Source organism: Haliotis cracherodii, unplaced genomic scaffold, assembly GCF_022045235.1.
Source record: "Haliotis cracherodii isolate W230 unplaced genomic scaffold, xgHalCrac1.p SCAF_20, whole genome shotgun sequence".
Classification (NCBI taxonomy): Eukaryota; Metazoa; Mollusca; class Gastropoda; order Lepetellida; family Haliotidae; genus Haliotis; species Haliotis cracherodii.
In genome coordinates this window covers 12,588,700-12,606,304 of record NW_027266276.1, presented here as the reverse complement: position 1 = coordinate 12,606,304, position 17,605 = coordinate 12,588,700, and the positions used below count along the sequence as shown (strand labels likewise).

Genomic DNA, 17,605 nt, shown 5'->3' with positions numbered 1-17,605 from the left:
GTTTTATTACAATTTAGATCTTGATTATCGATCAGATCATCTTGACTGGGTGCTGCCTGTTTGCAGTGGATGCAAGTGACATGAGAGATGGAATCTGATTGGTCAGTTTGTGGGACATAACTCTTAATAGTCACTGGTGGCTTTACGATCGAGCCTGGAAATTCCAGCTTTGGTCAGGATGGAAACTGAACTTTTATAGTCAGTTAAACATGACATTAAGATGACTGTGGTATAACTAATACTGTTCATGTGGTGTTAAACCCAGCTCAATCACTTACTCTTTTACCAAGTTACGGGTACTATAAGGCTATCTTAATATGTTCTATACATTCCCATTTCGTCATGACCGCATCTGTGGTCTAGTGGTTGAGCTTCCATCCAGAGAGTAGAAGGTCCAGGGTTCAATCCCCGGCTGCGTCATACCAAAAGATGTTAAAAGATGGTACTTGTTGTTACCCTTGTTACGCTTGGCATTACGGGGCTAAAACAAGACCTAGTCGGCTCTGAGTCAGTATACTATGTCTGAGTGGGGTATTCATGTTAAATTGCTGCATGGTATCTCAGTGGGCTAGCACCATAAATCGGCATCAGTCTGGACTAGCACGCACGCACGCACGCACGCACGCACACACACACGTGCATGTATGTCCCTATATAAATGCAATAATCTTGGACGCGACATTAAACCCTATTTCACCTCACCCATTCCCTCATCGTGGCCTTGTTGTTTAAGGTTCCTAAGTTCACTGGGCAGAGATTCATGTGCTAGATGTGTCCTTTGATGTGCAGGATCTTCCATTGGGTGGAATCCCTGACTGGCATCAGAATGTACTCATGGTTTTGACCAGAATTATATACTATTTGATAGAGATCTATTTGGTGTTTCCTCCCAAATCAAACAGACACCACTTTTATAAATACTCTAAAAAACAGTATTACACCTAGCTTATTTAAAGTAATGTGGTTTTACACTGATATTGATAATTGATCAGGGAACTGGCATCTTGCTCTGGGTACCCAGGCAGGTTGTGTAGCTGTGTTGGTCAGCCTCTCCAGCTTCACCATTGTTGGGATCTAAATACTGTAGTTTTATTTAGGTGTTGAGTACTGGACGTGAGGTGTGTACCAGGAATGTCAACCGATTGTTTGTTGTTCGACACTGCTCTCATCAATATTCCAGCTATATGAGGAAAGTATGGAAATAGACCAGACAGTTCTGTGATTGACATCAAGAGCATCAATGTTGAATGGGATACAATGACACGCATCAACTAGGTCAGCAAGTCTGACCACCCAATGCTGTTGGTCGCCTCTTCGACAACCATCATCGCCTCTCAGACAAGCATGGGTTGCTGAATAACAATTCTAACCCAGATGTTCTCTGGCTATGTCATCTGAACACAAGGAAAGCCTATTTGACTGTAAGAAGGTATATATCTGCTTGCATAGTTTGACTGCATCAGTATGTAGTGACCATGTGTGCCTTGTTAACGCTGGTCCTAAGTAACATCTGCTGGTCATAGGATGTCAACGTATCCTGACAGCACTGATGGCTGCTCATTTTATCAATCACTTGTTTTGCTCAGAAACAATTACTTTCATGCTGTTGTCATATAGATGGAATATTTCATAGTGATGTGTTCAACAACAAACAAAAAATCAAATCCTACATGAGACTAGTCTGTCCTCAGTACTGGATCGGGCCCTGAAGATGTATAGTCGCCTTTTACGTAAGTTGTTTGATAAATATGGCCCCAGGTCTCCAGCAACCCATGCTTACCGTAAAAGGCGACTACACTTGTCGTAAGAGGCGACTAACGGGATCGGGTCTTCAGACTCGCTGACTTGGTTTATGCATGTCATCGATCCCAATTGCGTGGATCGATGCTCATGATATCAATCACTGGATTGTCTGGCACAGACTCGATTATTTACAGGCCGCCCTCATATAGCTCGAATATTGCCGAGTGCAGGGTTAAACAACAAGCCAAACCAACAGTACTGGACCGCTTATGGTCAGAGGTGACTATAAATTGGTTCCTGTGGTCAAGCTAATTAGGGGTGATGGTTGTCGTATAAATAGTGTTGGACCTTGTTCATATCAATTTTGCTGAACACGCTGAATGCAGTATATAACAACAGGCCTTGATACAAATTATCAATTCTGCTGTATAGTGACATGGCCCAAACACCAAGGATATTGTATTTCCCAGATTAAACACCCTTGCCTACATTTCTTTCAGACACGTTTTACTGGGCGTTTAAAAGGAAAGATAATAACTGGGAGAATTCCTTGCATATAAACTACCCATCCTTTAATCGATACCCTGCGTTTAATCGACAGACACCAGTGGGGATATTTCAAGAGTGATATATTAGCAGCGTCATACATCAAACCTCACTGCAATTTGGTAATTTTATAGGCCTGTTACAATACGCTGGTGAAACAGCTGGAAGCAATATTCAGACTCAACGCGTGTTATACGTATAGCCAGTCTGTTTCAGCAGGGAGACTGTAAATTTATTTTATACCTTTGCATAGCCTCCCTGGTTTTAAATTTGACACTCGTCATGCCAGTAACCTGACACCTGGTGTCGGTCCCACTAGTGCAACCAATCAACTGGGCATATTCCGCTCTCTGCGATGCACCTTGGAGTAGCAATATTGCCTGTTTCACTGTAAACCGCCTCACGCCAGATCCCACCGCATGTAGTTCATAAAGTATGACAACTGTTTTTGAAAACGGCTACAGACAAAAATAGGTATTAAGTTCAGTTTGAAAACAAAGCAAACGGATACATTTGGAACAGTCACCTATTCAAGACAGACGAGACACGTGAAGATCCGGGGTAGAATAGGTCTTCAGCAACCCATTCTTGTCGTAAAAGGCGGCTATGCTTGTCGTAAGAGGCGACTAACGGGATCGGGTCTTCAGACGCGCTGACTTGGTTGATGCATGTCATCGATCCCAATTGCGTGGATCGATGCTCAAGATATTAATCACTGGATTGTCTGGTCCAGACTCGATTATTTACATTAACAAACCAGCCACTCAAGTCAGGCGCCATGTTGTCACGTGTCATGTGATAGTCACGTGCACGAAACTGGTTCCACTGCGGATCCCTGCCAGTGATGGCCTAGGTGCTGTTTTCACAGACGACCCGAGTGTCATTTGGTTGATTGCAAGTCGGCAAACCTCATCCCTTTCGGTTACCACAAAAAGTATATTTTCAGCTAAAATGGCCGATCGTGTTCAGAGTGGGTTGATTGCGTGTTATGCTCATGCTTTCAATCACTGGTTTCCCTTGTCCAAACGTGATTACTTACAGGCCGTGGTAATATTTCTGATTGCGGCGTTACACAACATTCTCTCACTGTCCGGAATGCAGAATTCTTGAAGTCTGCTTCTTCCGACAGTTGTGCTACACAGTACTTGATGCCATGGGGAATCCGTGTTCGAACAGGCTTCAGCAACCTGTTCTGTCAGATGCGATTAAATTAATCATGTTTTCAAGGTCGGTGACTTAGTTCATTGCTTGACATTGTGCCCCGACGGACTGGGACCCTGCTCATAATATCGATGACTGGTTTTCTGATCCAGACTTAGTCATTCACAGGCCGCAGTCACATGGCTGGAATATTGCCGAGTGTAGCATTAAAAACGAACAAGTAAGCATTCATTTATGTTGAACAAAATAAGAAGTTTGAGAATAATAAGTAAATGATTATTCCACGTTCGTTAACACAGACAAGATGCATGTCATCGTATCCCGATTGCGTGGATCGATGCTCATGATGTCAATCACTGGATTGTCTGGTCCAGACTCGATTATTTAGAGACCGCCGTCATATAGCTGGAATATTGCTGAACGCGGCGTTAAACAACAAACAAACAAACAAACAACACAATTACACAGACAAAGAAAACACCATAATGTTAAATCGATTTATTTTAAAACAACTAAATCATAAAGATATTTTCTCATGACAACGACTCGTTTTTCTCTAGATCACCCTGAGTGCACATACAGAAAGACTCACGTACATTCAACCAGGTTCTGAAAATAAATCCCCGGATTTGCATTCACACATAATCATTTGAATAAGCTTGTAAAGGGTCATACCTTTTCCAGCAAATCCTCTGATCCGAGGATTTGCTGGTCTGATTCTTTTGGTTCCAGAAATCTCAATTTAAAGCAGCGTACGGTCACTGTTCCCTGATGGGCATACGCTTCGTATGAATCTCACCACTGCAAACATTCGGGTTTTCTTCAACTTTGGTTTCGTTTCCTATGCGTTTGTAATGTACAGAAGAAAATCATAGTTGCCGTATTTCCTCGATTAAGAGCGCGGGTCCTCACTTCATTTCTATGTTGGATCCGGCAAATAAGTGTCCAGATTCCCCTTTCAGAAAACAACCTTTTGGAAGCGAAAAGAAGGACGGCTTAGTATTTAAAACGGTATGGTTTTCAATGCAATGGGGGATAATCATTAGCTGTAGCAACCGACGATGTACTTCTTTCAAAACTTTACCCCCAAGACCTGACCCTTATAAGAGGTCCAGCTCCATTTTTGAGAAACCTTACGCCTTGACCTGGCCCTTAATAGAGACCTGTTCTTAATAGAGGAAATACGGTAATTTCGAGCTTATATATTATGATTTCTTTCTTATAAGCTCCATATCGTCTCCCACATAATACATTCAACAAATAAACTAACAACGATTTTTACTGAAGTAACCACACTATATAATATCACAGATCCATCCTGTCGCCGCAGACACAATAAACATTGAGAAATAATCATATGAAACGATAACAAAGCAGCGGCTTAAAAAGGTTAACCTCAAAATTCATCATAGATCAAAAATATATATCTATAGGACAGAAGTTTGATATCTTGTGTACTACTCAACTATTGATTGGGGTGTTCATATTGTTCCACATACACCAAAATGTAAATACTTGGAAATATCTCCATTTATCTTGGGGCCACAACAATCGCTGTGCAGAGTTGCGTCCCTTAGTGGTGTCCGGATCTTCTGGTTTGGATCTCAGATTCCCCTAATTGATATCCTAAGTCTGTCAGCACCAAACATGTAACACAGAACTGAAATACTGTTCAAAGCGGCGTTAAACAAGCCCACTCAAGGCGTGTCCTTATCATATGTTGGGTAGCATGTATTATAAGAGTATTTTTAGGGGGAACTATGTGTCCCCGGTCTGGTGCCACAAGGCTAGTGTTGGATTTTGTAATCAGTGCCATATTGAATATTGAGACCTGGTTTCTGCATAAATAGGGTAAATATAAACGCCTAGTCCATATATTTGTTAAGCTGGTTTACGAGACCGATCGACAAAAAAAGACCTGAAATTCGAAAAAAGACGTTAAACATAATTTGGTTTGGCCGACAATTAAGTGAAATGAAAGAGACCGATGAGATTGTATCACCGCTGATAGTAAGAAATGTTGAATAACACGTATAGTACTACGCTAGAACTTGAAAAAAAGAAGATATTTTTCGACCGCCTGCACTGAATTTTAGGCCATTGTTTTGTAAACCGACTAATATAATAATACATTGTATGGAATACATGGTACGTGAGAAGGTAGAGGAAAAACGATTTTTAATACGAATCCAAAATGTAGACTGCCATTTTATCCGGACTTTGTTACGGAAGCAACATTGGTAAGATGGGAAACGCTTCTGCTGCTTTCAATCCAAGTATTGCTGTGAAAGTTTTCAAGTCTGATCTTTGCAAGCCAAATTTGGTCTTAAACTACTCGTTGCCCCTCTAACATCGCCCAGAACTTGGTACACTCTTGCTCCGAGGAATCGGGGTCGAGAATAAAATCGATTGAACGTGCCTCGAGGCTTCCTCGATAATGCAGGGTATTATACCACCTTTTTGTTTTAATAAATACCCTGGACCCATTCGCTGCCGAAAATTCGTTTTGAGTGTGATTCGAATTGCGCGCCAAAAAATAGCCAATCAAATTACTGACACGAGCGAGGGAAATTCCGTTGGAGATATGGGCGATTGAGGTAATGGCTATTGCGAATAGGTCTGAGGTATTAATCACAACTGAACAGAGATGAACAAGAGTTTCTATGATGGCCATGAGTGAGTGAGTATGGTTTTACGCCGCTTTTAGCAATAATGCAGCAATATCAGGGCGGGGGATACCAGAAATGGGCTTCACACATTGTACCCATGTGGGTAATCGATCTCGGACCTTCGGCGTGACGAGCGAACGCTTTGACGACTAGGCTACCCGACCGCCCACAATTGCCCTGAGGTACCCCACTGGTGTTTTGATTCATTGCTGATGTATAACAATACTTTTTTAACAACGCTATTTCAGGGAGTGTCAGATAAATATGGATAGAAAGTCCTAACCGTTGCAGCTCTACCAGTTTTGTGCAACGAACGAGCAATGACAAACCTAGAAACAATAACGGCGCACCGAGATCCGAACCCCAATCATAGGTTTCTGGCACGACCTAAGGGACGCAACTCTGCCTAGAGAAGGGTGGTATAATTTAACAGTCTTACATGTAATTCAGCACAATTTGATATTCAAACAATTTAACAATAAGTATAGTCCATAATGATTTAATAAAGTAACAATGTATTTTTCAATCACAGAAGAGTATATATCGGTCAGTTGCAGATGTGATTGTCAACTAAAAATACCACACTATACTAATTCAAACATGTCACTTCAACCGTTAGGAATGCAATTGAAATTTATGTAATAAAACTTTAACATTACATGATTCTGCAAAACAGCATATTTTTATCAGAAATATCCTGAACCACATATGAACCAGTTTCTTTCTTAGTGTCGCCCTCTTTTTCAAATGCTAAAAAGACAAGATCAATTGTTCTTGCAAATTATTGGAATGCTGCGTGAACATAATAGAACGAACATTATCGTTCCTTTCTACAAACTACCAATAAAATATTGTTAACTCGAAATCCTTTATCTTGAACCATCGTCTAAAACGAGGTAACGTCATGGTCCCCGTATAACTTTACATGGTCTTATATCGGAATTCCGTTGTTCTCGAAGAACGGATTACTCGAATGTATGGCCCCACGGATTTATAGTTATCGTCGTATTCCGTTCCTTTCCCACAGGTGTACCATAGATCAGCCCTACGATAGGCCAGACTTTTTTTTAAACTGGGATTACGAATCCTCCGACTCAAACAAAATTTAATGTGATAACAAACATTGATGAAAAGCGGTGTTTTTATATTCCGCCAAAGAGAAATAAGTTAAATGTTAAAAATGTCTTTATTGTATTAAACAGCCTATCAAGCCGAGACGTTTGTTGTTATTTCTTAACCCATTCCTCCCTTCACCCTTTTCCATACCTACCTATCATTTTGAAGAAATAATAGATATATTTGAAATTGGATTATTTATTTTTTTAATTTAAGAAAGATTTCGACCTGCCGATCTGAATTTTTAGACCATTTTAAAAAACAATCTGACTTTCTGATCATCATTCGGCATTTGATATATCTATACGACTATCAAATACATCAACGTTAAAATATGTGTATAGAATACGCTATATATTTCCGCTGATTAACTATATGAATATGTATTAGTCAAACCCGGATGTCACAAAGTCATGCATAACAGAGAATCGACTTAGCTTAACAAATTCAAAAGGCTAAGGAATGGTAATGTTTTTTGTTTGGATATAGCAAACTGATTTTCGGGGTTCCATGGGGTTTGTACCCGGGTTTCTCTGTAACATACACTTATTTGATGTTACGGTTCAGGGTGTGGTATTTGATACATCGACATCCCTCACTATAACGCCAAAGCTGAGCGGATAACATGGCCTGTGGATGCCTATATTTACATTGTGTTTCATTGTAAACTACACACTATGAACATACTTGCTTTGTTAAATGATGTTCATGCATGTAATTACAGATCACTAAACCAAATTATGCAAATATTGATAGAATAAGACTAGTCATTTAGTACAGCGTGGCGTTATAGTGGCCACGATGATGTATCTGCTATACATCTGAATCTGTATACCAATGTACGCGTTACATTGACCAAATCTGTATACCAATGTACGCGTTACATTGAATCGATTTGTATACCAAAGTAAGCGTTACATTGAAACAATCTTTACACTAATGAATGCGTGATGTCCAGCGAATCAATCTGTATACCAATGTACACGTTACATTGAATCGATTTGTATACTAATGTATGCGTTACATTGAAACAATCTGTACTCCAGTTAAACGTTACATTGTATCAACCTGTATATCAATGTACGCGTTACATTGAATAAATCTGCATACCAATGTAAGCGTAACATTAACTCCATCTATGTACCATATCTCACCGTTGCATTGAAACAGTCGTTATACCAATCTAAGCGTTACGTTGAAACAGTAGGTATCCCGATGTAAGCGTTACATTGAATCAATCTGAATTAATCAATATCTAGCTGTTGTACTCACGTTTCACCTCTTCTATTTTTAACGCTACATTCGTAAAAAAAAGTAGTTTGTAAAACAAAATCCTGCCTATTAATTCTCCAATTAAGACTTGAGTTCAACACAACCTCCTTAATACGGACATGGTCCTATCGCTTTCTCCTTATCCGCAGAACACACTTAGCCTACTACAACGACTATGTTCAAGGGGATCATAGCTTACGGATAAACCCTTTTTATACGGACACTGTTTATACTGCATTCCTGTCTTTCAAACTCATAAACGATTCTATATTCCACACGTTTAGTACGGATAGGCAAGGTTATGGTGTAGTTTGGGAGGAAGGGAGTTCAAGGTAAATAATCAGTGAATCGAAAAAAAACATCTTTATATTTTCAAATGTCCGAGCACTCACCAAAAACATAGCTGTGCTAACAAGAAATACTTTTGATCAACCTTGGAACCTCACCATTAGCTAGATAAAAGTAGTTGATTTTCCCCCGTCCTTTTCATTAAGACTGATGTCGTAAGAGTCGACGAACGGGATCGGGTGGTCAGGCTCGCTGATTTGGTTGAAGCATGTCATCGTTCCCCAATGCGTGGATCGATGTTCATGATATCAATCACTGGATTGTCTGGTCCAGGCTCGATTATTTACAGACCGCCGTCATATAGCCAGAATATTGCTGAGTGCGACGTAAAACAACAAACCATCCAACCAAGATAATACCATTTTTTTCAATTCCTGAATTCCAGTTAATGTTAGAACCATAACGACAATTTAGCAAGTTCGTGTGTCCATGGCTCAAATGTATGTCCCGTTCACTTAAAATAGACACCCCCGGGACATATTCTCCACTCAGCGTTGGCGTTATAGTGAGGAGTGTAGGGTTACACCAACACTGTCATATAAATATGCCTGACAATATCAACATATCTACCTATAATGTATTACCCACATACGAGCCTGTTAAATATAAACGTAATACCATCTTGCCCTGTTGATATTACGATCTGAACAACATTCAGTTATTATCAGTCCAGTAATCAGTTACACAATCACCTTCTCACAAAAAGTAGATCCACTGGACAATTCTCTGGCACATTACACATATACCACATCCACATCTCTTCTTGCCCGTACATATAGGAAATAGTTCCTTCATAATTCATAATATATATACGTTTAAGTAACAGAAACTCACGCTGTCAGTGGTTGCAGTGAAACCTCGTTAATCCGGACGGTATGTACCTTATGTTTTGTCCGGATTAACGAATCATGTAGCATTGTAGGTGTAGGGTGTTCGGAAAGCGAGGAACCGGATTATCAGGGTCGGACTCTAACTAATGTGGTTACAGTGAAACCCTGTTAGTCCGAAACACCCTACCCCTCTCTCCCCCCCCCCCCTTTCTCTCCGTCTCTCCCATCCTCTCTCTCTCTCTCTCTCTCTCTCTCTCTCTCTCTCTCTCTCTCTCTCTCTCTCTCTCTCTCTCTCTCTCTCTCTCTCTCTCTCTCTCTCATATATATATATATATACAGAAGGGGTATATCGATCCATATCTGTGATACGTTTATAGGGTCATGACTTAATCCGGGGGATTTTACCTGGACGAAACCGTCCAGATTAACGGGTCCCTATGTACCTGAAATTCCTCTTTGATACACACAAGAGCAACATTAACCATGCGGTCCACACATAACATCTACTATTACATTTACATCTGCCATTCTAACCATATAACATCTCGTTAATATGAAACTTCCAACACTCAAAATGACATTCCCTCAGTCTCCTCCCACGGAATATTTAAAAATGTTTAATCAGCTGGCATGAATAGCATCAATCATATCATCACATGCATATCATCTATATCACCTCTATCATATATTCCATACCATCATCAATTGACATATCATCCATGTAGACAACATATGAACCATATCAGCTCCATCATACTCATTCCATCGTCTTCATACCTTTGCTATTTACATATCATCTATATCGCCTCCAACTTATCCTTGCCATCAACATATCACTCATATCATCTCCAACATATCAATCAATACTATTATTGAACATAATTGGCATAGTACCTTCGGCGGTAATATTCATGTGCACCATCACGTATACACCACTGTCTTCACACTGTACATTAACTATCCAGGCAATGTTACCCAAGGGCAACGGTTTCCATATCTCAACTCTCATACATTTCACCCCTTGTCATCCACGTTATATACAACTAATATTACCATCAGTGGCAATACTATCCACACAATATCTCATATTCACCTTCACAACATGTTTTCAAAGATCTCAGTCAATATTACCACTTTTCGCCCAAACCCTTATGCAAAACGTATGCAAGAAATGAATTCAACATGACTGGGTTCTCATACCCCCTTCTATTAGAGCTACACACAAAAATACGGGGTGACTAAAAAACTCTTCCAACGTTAATTCGGCATTTCACCTCAGATCACTAAACGACAACAGAAGGGATACCCACAACCTGTGCAACTCATGGTGAAATGACCTTGACCTTCACCCTTACAACCAAGGCAGCCTGAGATCATCCAAGTGGTAAAACTATCTATTTAAATCAGTATGGCAAATGGTACCCGTTTTCAATAAATGTGAATATTATAATGAACACTCTTGCAATGGGTCTGACCTTGAACTATATGCCATGTCATGTCACCTTGACCTGCACAGATACTGACCACATTCGCACTATAACCAGTGGGCAATATCACACTCTACTTGGACCGGAAGTTGACAGTCCATGGTCAAGGTCAGGCGTCTCGTGCAGCGGGCGACGACAGGTCACGGTACCGGATTCAAGTCTGGCCTTTCTCAACAGAAGCTTGCTCCGTGCTCTGACCTTTCTCGTACTTCTTTCATCATCACATAGTCCTTGAGTGCTCTTGGCATGGGCAAAGAATCCACCTTTTCTGCGATGTTTCTTCCTGAACATTTCCGAATTGATTTCCTGCACAACTGCTGCAAAGACACCACTGAGCCCATCTGCGCGCGCAGCACGTGCAGAACCTCATCCTGTTCACACAGTCTGGAGGGAACGTAGCTAGTGTAAAAGTGAACCCGTGCTCCGTAATCTACGTGGCCCAGGGAGGCGAGCAGACGACATATCTCTAACTGGCTTTTCTCTGCTGCTAAGTGAAATATGGACTTATACACACCATTGGAAAAGTATTTGGCGGGTACGTCAAGGTCACAGTTGTACATAAGCATGAGACGGATTACCTCCAGCTTGTTACTTACAACAGCTTCATACGCGGCTGTCTCTCCTTGGTGGTTGAAGATGTCGTGCCGACTTCCTGCCGCCAGCAACAGCTCCACCACGGCGGTGTAGTTCCTCTTGATGGCTATGTGGAGAGCGGTGTCGCCTGTTTTGAATTCCCGTCGGTTCAAATCACAGTTTGCGATGATTAGGCGAGATATGGCGTCTTTGTGGTTGTAACAGACGGCTTCCATGAGAGGCGTCCGCCCCCAATAGTTCTGGACATCGATGAGACTACCCCCAGCCACCAACAGGTCAATAATGTCAACACACCCATTTCTTGCCGCATAGTGAAGAGCCATGTCCGAGTTCCGATCCGTAAGGTTGAGGTCGGCGCTTGCACGCAACAGTCTTAACACTGCGTCGGTCTTATTATTCCTTACCGCCTTCATCAGGGGTGTTTTGGAGGTGATGTCTTGACTATTTACGTCGACACTACGACGTAGGAGCACGTCGAGGATTTGGCAGTACCCGTCGTCGGCAGCGTAATGACACGGCGAGTTTCCAAACGTGTCCTTGGCATCAATTTTGGCTCCAGCTGAGATTAAAAGTAGCATGCACGCCATCTTGTGTTGTAGTACTGAGAAATGGAGCGCTGTCCGTCGCAATGTCGTCGTCGTCTGGTTCACGTCGCATTTAGACTCTATGAGATATTGTAACATGTAAGTGTAGCCCCTGTAAGCAGCCAAATGTATTGGGCATAAATCAGAGTGATTCTTTTTCCTTACCTCCACGAACTTGGCGCTTAGATCGATTTTGTACTGAGTAGCCAAACGCTTCAGTTGTTGAAGCTCATTATTAAGCACCGCATCATAGAATTCCAGACCCGCCATTTGGGTCCTGAGTAGCATTGGGGCGGCCCTGTTTAGCTCTGTCTTCTCCGGTGGATCTCTTCTCTCTGTACCTCTCCTCACGCTCCCGTGTCCCAGGTTCCAGCTCAAACCATCCCTATTTCTCAAACCAAAATACCTCTGTCCGCCATTACGACAAAGCGCTGATCAATCGCCCTCCCTATGCTGACGCACCGTTAAGCGATAGGCAGATACCTTATTATCAAGTTTTATGAAAATTATCCTGTAGCCTCGATGCCGCGGTGCCAGAGCGAGGCACGTAGGGAGGAAAGCTATGTGTAGGTGGATGCTGACGCTAATGTTTACTTCCCTAGATGCCTCGTTGTAACGCCAGTTCTTGATACAGTGGCTGCTGCCGTCATAACGGTAAATAGTGGTGGCGGTTGTCAGTAATGGGCTGATGCTGGAAGAGTGCTATGAGCAGTTCACCCTAAAATCCCCATATTGACGCTGACAGTTTGTCATAATTATCAGATAGGAATACGTATTTTTATAGTTATTATCCGCGATTTACAAAAAAAACCAAGATTTTGACATTATCTGAAAAAAGTGATGGGGTAAGGTAAAAAATACGCGTATTGAGAAAATGAAACCTCTACAAATATAACATTCATGAACATTCCTTAAAATGTTATAATCAATATTATGTCATAATAATTGTCATTTCAATTCATAGGCGATAAACATGTTTTTATTTTCATCTTCTTTATGAAAAGTCGATTTGATTCAAAACGCTTTGATTACTAATTTTACAAATACATATAAATGTTTGCTCTCTAAATATTTAGGAATACTTTTTGGCTAAAACCATTAGCTGATAATCACCAGTTGTTCGAGAAACATGGATCGCATTGTGTCGTTACCACGGAAATCTCGGCCAAAACCTCACCTAGCAACGTGAGAAGATATCTACGCCCTTACTGGCATGCGAGTATCGATTTTTCTGAGATGATGTCAATTCCCCTCGCTATAAGACGACTGAGTAGCACATAGATTCCCTGCGCCCTCCGTTCGTGTCCGCGTATATCGAGGAGGCAACTGACAGTTGTCAATAACATCGGATTCATAACGATTTCTTATCGGCGATGCAATTGGAGATTTGTCTGTTTTTGTGCGTTGGATATAGTAATTTTGTTTATTATAGAAATGACGCTTGTTTTCCTTGCTGACTGCAAGCCAGCTTTGCGACTAAGATACTAAAAATAAACGCTTCCACGTGTTTTATTGACATATGACGCAAGCTGTAGACGTTGCCGTTATCAATATTGATACTTTTACCCGATATTTTGAAATGTGTTCTTGAAATTGCGTACGTATTACATCAATTATTCACAATAGATGATCTTTGATAAATATCACACTGAACACGTATATTAAGGTACTGCCGATTTATATTGAATTTGTTTTAAACATTCCCCAGGAACAGTGAGTGAGGTGGGTTTTACGCCGCAGTTATATCGCGGCGTGTCAGCTTAATGTGGGAGGAAAGCCCGAAGTTATGCAGGTCTCAGACCTTTACCACTTCGGTGAAATCCACGAGCACACGTATGGTGCTGACAACCCTAGAAACATAATCGGGGCGAACCGGGATTCGAACCCACAATCATAGGTTTCTGGCGTGCCCAAGGGATAACTCTGTACAGCGAATCGCGGCGCCTTAGACGACTGGGCCACCCGTGACCCCTCCTCAGCCACAAGGGTACGTACTTCATGGACGGCATTGAACACCCTTTACCCATAATCAGATTTCTATATTGATTAATTTATTCTCGGCCAAGATAAAATGAATGAACGCAATCATTCAAACGCAGAATACCATGAATGTGATACTCATAAATTCCGATTTGTTGTTAGATTGTTGAAGTATAGAAAAGAACCGCACCCATAACCTCTATTTCGTGTATTGTTAGTTTGTCGGTTAGAAATTTCTTCTAACTTTTGTTCTGACTAACCAAACCACAGCCTAGTTATCAAATACTCACCCCAGCTAACCGAGACACGCTCTAGTCATCAAGAGTACCTTCTCTTGTTCACCAAACCACGCCCTGGTCAACGACTACGTACCCTATCTAACCAAACCACGCCCTAGTCAACACAAACCCACCCTCGTCAACAAATACCCGCTCTAGGTAACCAAACCACGCTCTAATCAACACATACCCACCCTCGTCAACAAATACCCGCTCTAGGTAATCAAACCACGCTCAAGTCAACACATACCCACCCTCGTCAACAAATACCCACTCTAGGTAACCAAACCACGCTCAAGTCAACACATACCCACCCTCGTCAACAAATACCCGCTCTAGGTAACCAAACCACGCTGTAGTCAACACATACCCACCCTAGTCAACAAATACCCGCTCTAGGTAACCAAACCACGCTCAAGTCAACACATACCCATCCTCGTCAACAAATACCCGCTCTAGGTAACCAAACCACGCTGTAGTCAACACAAACCCACCCTAGTCAACAAATACCCGCTCTAGGTAACCAAACCACGCTCTAGTCAACAACACATACCCACCCTAGTCATCAAATACCCGCTCTAGCTAACCACACCACGCTCTAGTCAACACATACCCACCCTAGTCAACAAATACCCGCTCGAGCTAACCAAACCAACCCCTCATCAACAAATACCTTCCCTAGCAAACCAAACCACGCCCTGGTCAACAAATACTCACCCTAGTTAACTAAACCATGCCCTAGTCAATAAATACCTTCCCCAGCTAACCAAACTACACCCTAGCCAACAAATACCCGTCTTTGTCACCGAATACCCACTCTAGCTAACCAAACCAAGCCCTAATCAACAAATACCTACACTTGCAAACCAAACCACACCCCAGCGAACAAATACCCACCCTAGCTAACCAAACCAGGCCAATACAAACACAGCCTAATTATCCAATATACACCCTAGTCTCCCAATACACACTCTACTCATCCAATACACACCCTAGTCACCCAATACACACTCTAGGCAACCAATATATATACACTCTAGGCAACCAATATACACCCTAGTCATCCAGTCGACACCGTAGTCACCCAATACACACTCTAGGCACCCAACACACACTCTAGTCACCCAATACACACCCTTGTCACCCAATACACATCCTAGTCATCCAAAACACGCTCTAAGCACGCTCTAAGCAACCAATATACGCTCTAGTCTCTAGTATTCAATACACATTCTAGGCACAAAATATACACTCTAGGCACCCTATATTCTCTCTAGTCACGCAATAAAAACTCTAGTCACCCAATACACACCCTATTCACCCAATACACACCCAGTCACCCAATACATATTCTAGACATCCAATACACTCTGGGCACCCAATATACACTCTAGTCACCCAATACACACCCAAGTCATCCAATACACACTCTAGGCACCCTATATACACTGTAGTCAACAATACACACCCTAGTCACCCAATACACACCTTGTCACCCAATACACACCCTAGTCATTCAATACACATTCTAGGCACCAAATATACACTCTAGGCACCCTATATTCTCTCTAGTCACGCAATACAATCTCTAGTCACCCAATACACACCCTATTCACCCAGTCACCCAATACACATTCTAGTCATCCAATACACTCTGGGCATCCAAAATACACTATAGTCACCCAATACACACCCAAGGCACCCAACACATACTCTAGGCACCCAATATACACTCTAGTCAACCAATGCACACCCTAGTCACCCAATACACACCCTAGCCATCCAATATACATCCTAGTCACCCAATATACACGCTATTTATAGTCACCCAATACACACCCTAGTCATCCAATACACACTCTAGGCACCCAATACACACCCTAGTCATCCAATACACACTCTCGGCACCCAATACACACCCTAGTCGTCCAATACACCCTATATCATATCATCGTATCCAAATTGCGTGGATCGAGGGTCATGATACTGGTATCAATCACTGGATTGTCTGGTCCAGACTCGATTTACAGAACGCCGTCATATAGCTGAAATATTGCTGAGTGTTGCGTTAAGCAGCAACAAACAAACAATTAAACTCAGTCGTGGAGATGATATGATGCTAGATAAAGGGGTGTAACACAAAGCAACGACGGATATATGCTGAAAACCAATGACACTATGTCATTAGGTTGGTTGGTTTGTTAAAATTGTTTAACGCCGCACTTCAAGCTACATGACGGCGGTCTGTAAAATAATCGAGTCTGGACCAGACAATCTAGTGATTGATATCATGAGCATCGATCCACGCAATTGGGATCGATGACATGCATCAACCAAGTCAGCGAGCCTGACCACCATATCCCGTTAGTTGCCTTTTACGACAAGCATAGTCGCCTTTTACGGTAAGCATATGGGTTGCTGAAGGCCTATTCTCACCCGGATCTTCACGGGCCTTAGCACTGAGAGAGTATTCAATAAACCCTCTTTGCTTACTAGCGTTTGTTAAAAAGTATTATGTCAAGCTTTACCCCCATAAACTACAGCAACTATTTTGTACTCCTAAAGTCTCAGTGATGAGAGTGTTTGAGTATATGGTGTTACGCCGCTTTTAGCACTTTCCAGCAATATCACGATGGGGGACACCAGAAATGGGCCCCACACATCGTACCCATGTCGGGAATCGAACCTGGGTCTTTGGTGACCCCCCAGAAAACAGTTTTATTTGAATCATGAAAATACAAGTTGGGGACAAGTGATATTTGTACAAATATTTGCCCCCCTGTCAATAAAAAGTTAACTACGGCCTTGGTAATCACGCTTTAGTGTCACCGAGCTGCGATAGTTGCCCATGTTTGCAGCCACCGGTTATCTTAAACATGTCAAACAGCAAAGAAGCGTCAATGTCAAGACTCAGCCATGATAGCGTATCATTATATCACGCAAAGAGGGAGCTCGTAACACACGCTGACCCCTATATCGACAAGCTCCTCACAGCGA

The 17,605-nt window shown here is 41.9% G+C and overlaps 1 protein-coding gene across 1 annotated transcript; it reads right to left on the bottom strand.

The window, feature by feature from the left end:
• Nucleotides 1-9,990: 9,990 nt before the first annotated feature.
• On the bottom strand, nucleotides 9,991-12,785 carry LOC139470092 (ankyrin homolog). The gene has a single exon (XM_071252382.1). The coding sequence runs from the start codon at nucleotides 12,636-12,638 to the stop codon at nucleotides 11,343-11,345; it is 1,296 nt and encodes a 431-aa protein (XP_071108483.1). The 5' UTR covers nucleotides 12,639-12,785; the 3' UTR covers nucleotides 9,991-11,342.
• Between the last annotated feature and the right edge of the window lie 4,820 nt (nucleotides 12,786-17,605).

Coding starts and splice junctions, on each gene's coding strand:
- LOC139470092 (XM_071252382.1), bottom strand. CDS start 12,638: ATGCTACTCAGGACCCAAATGGCGGGTCTGGAATTCTATGATGCGGTG.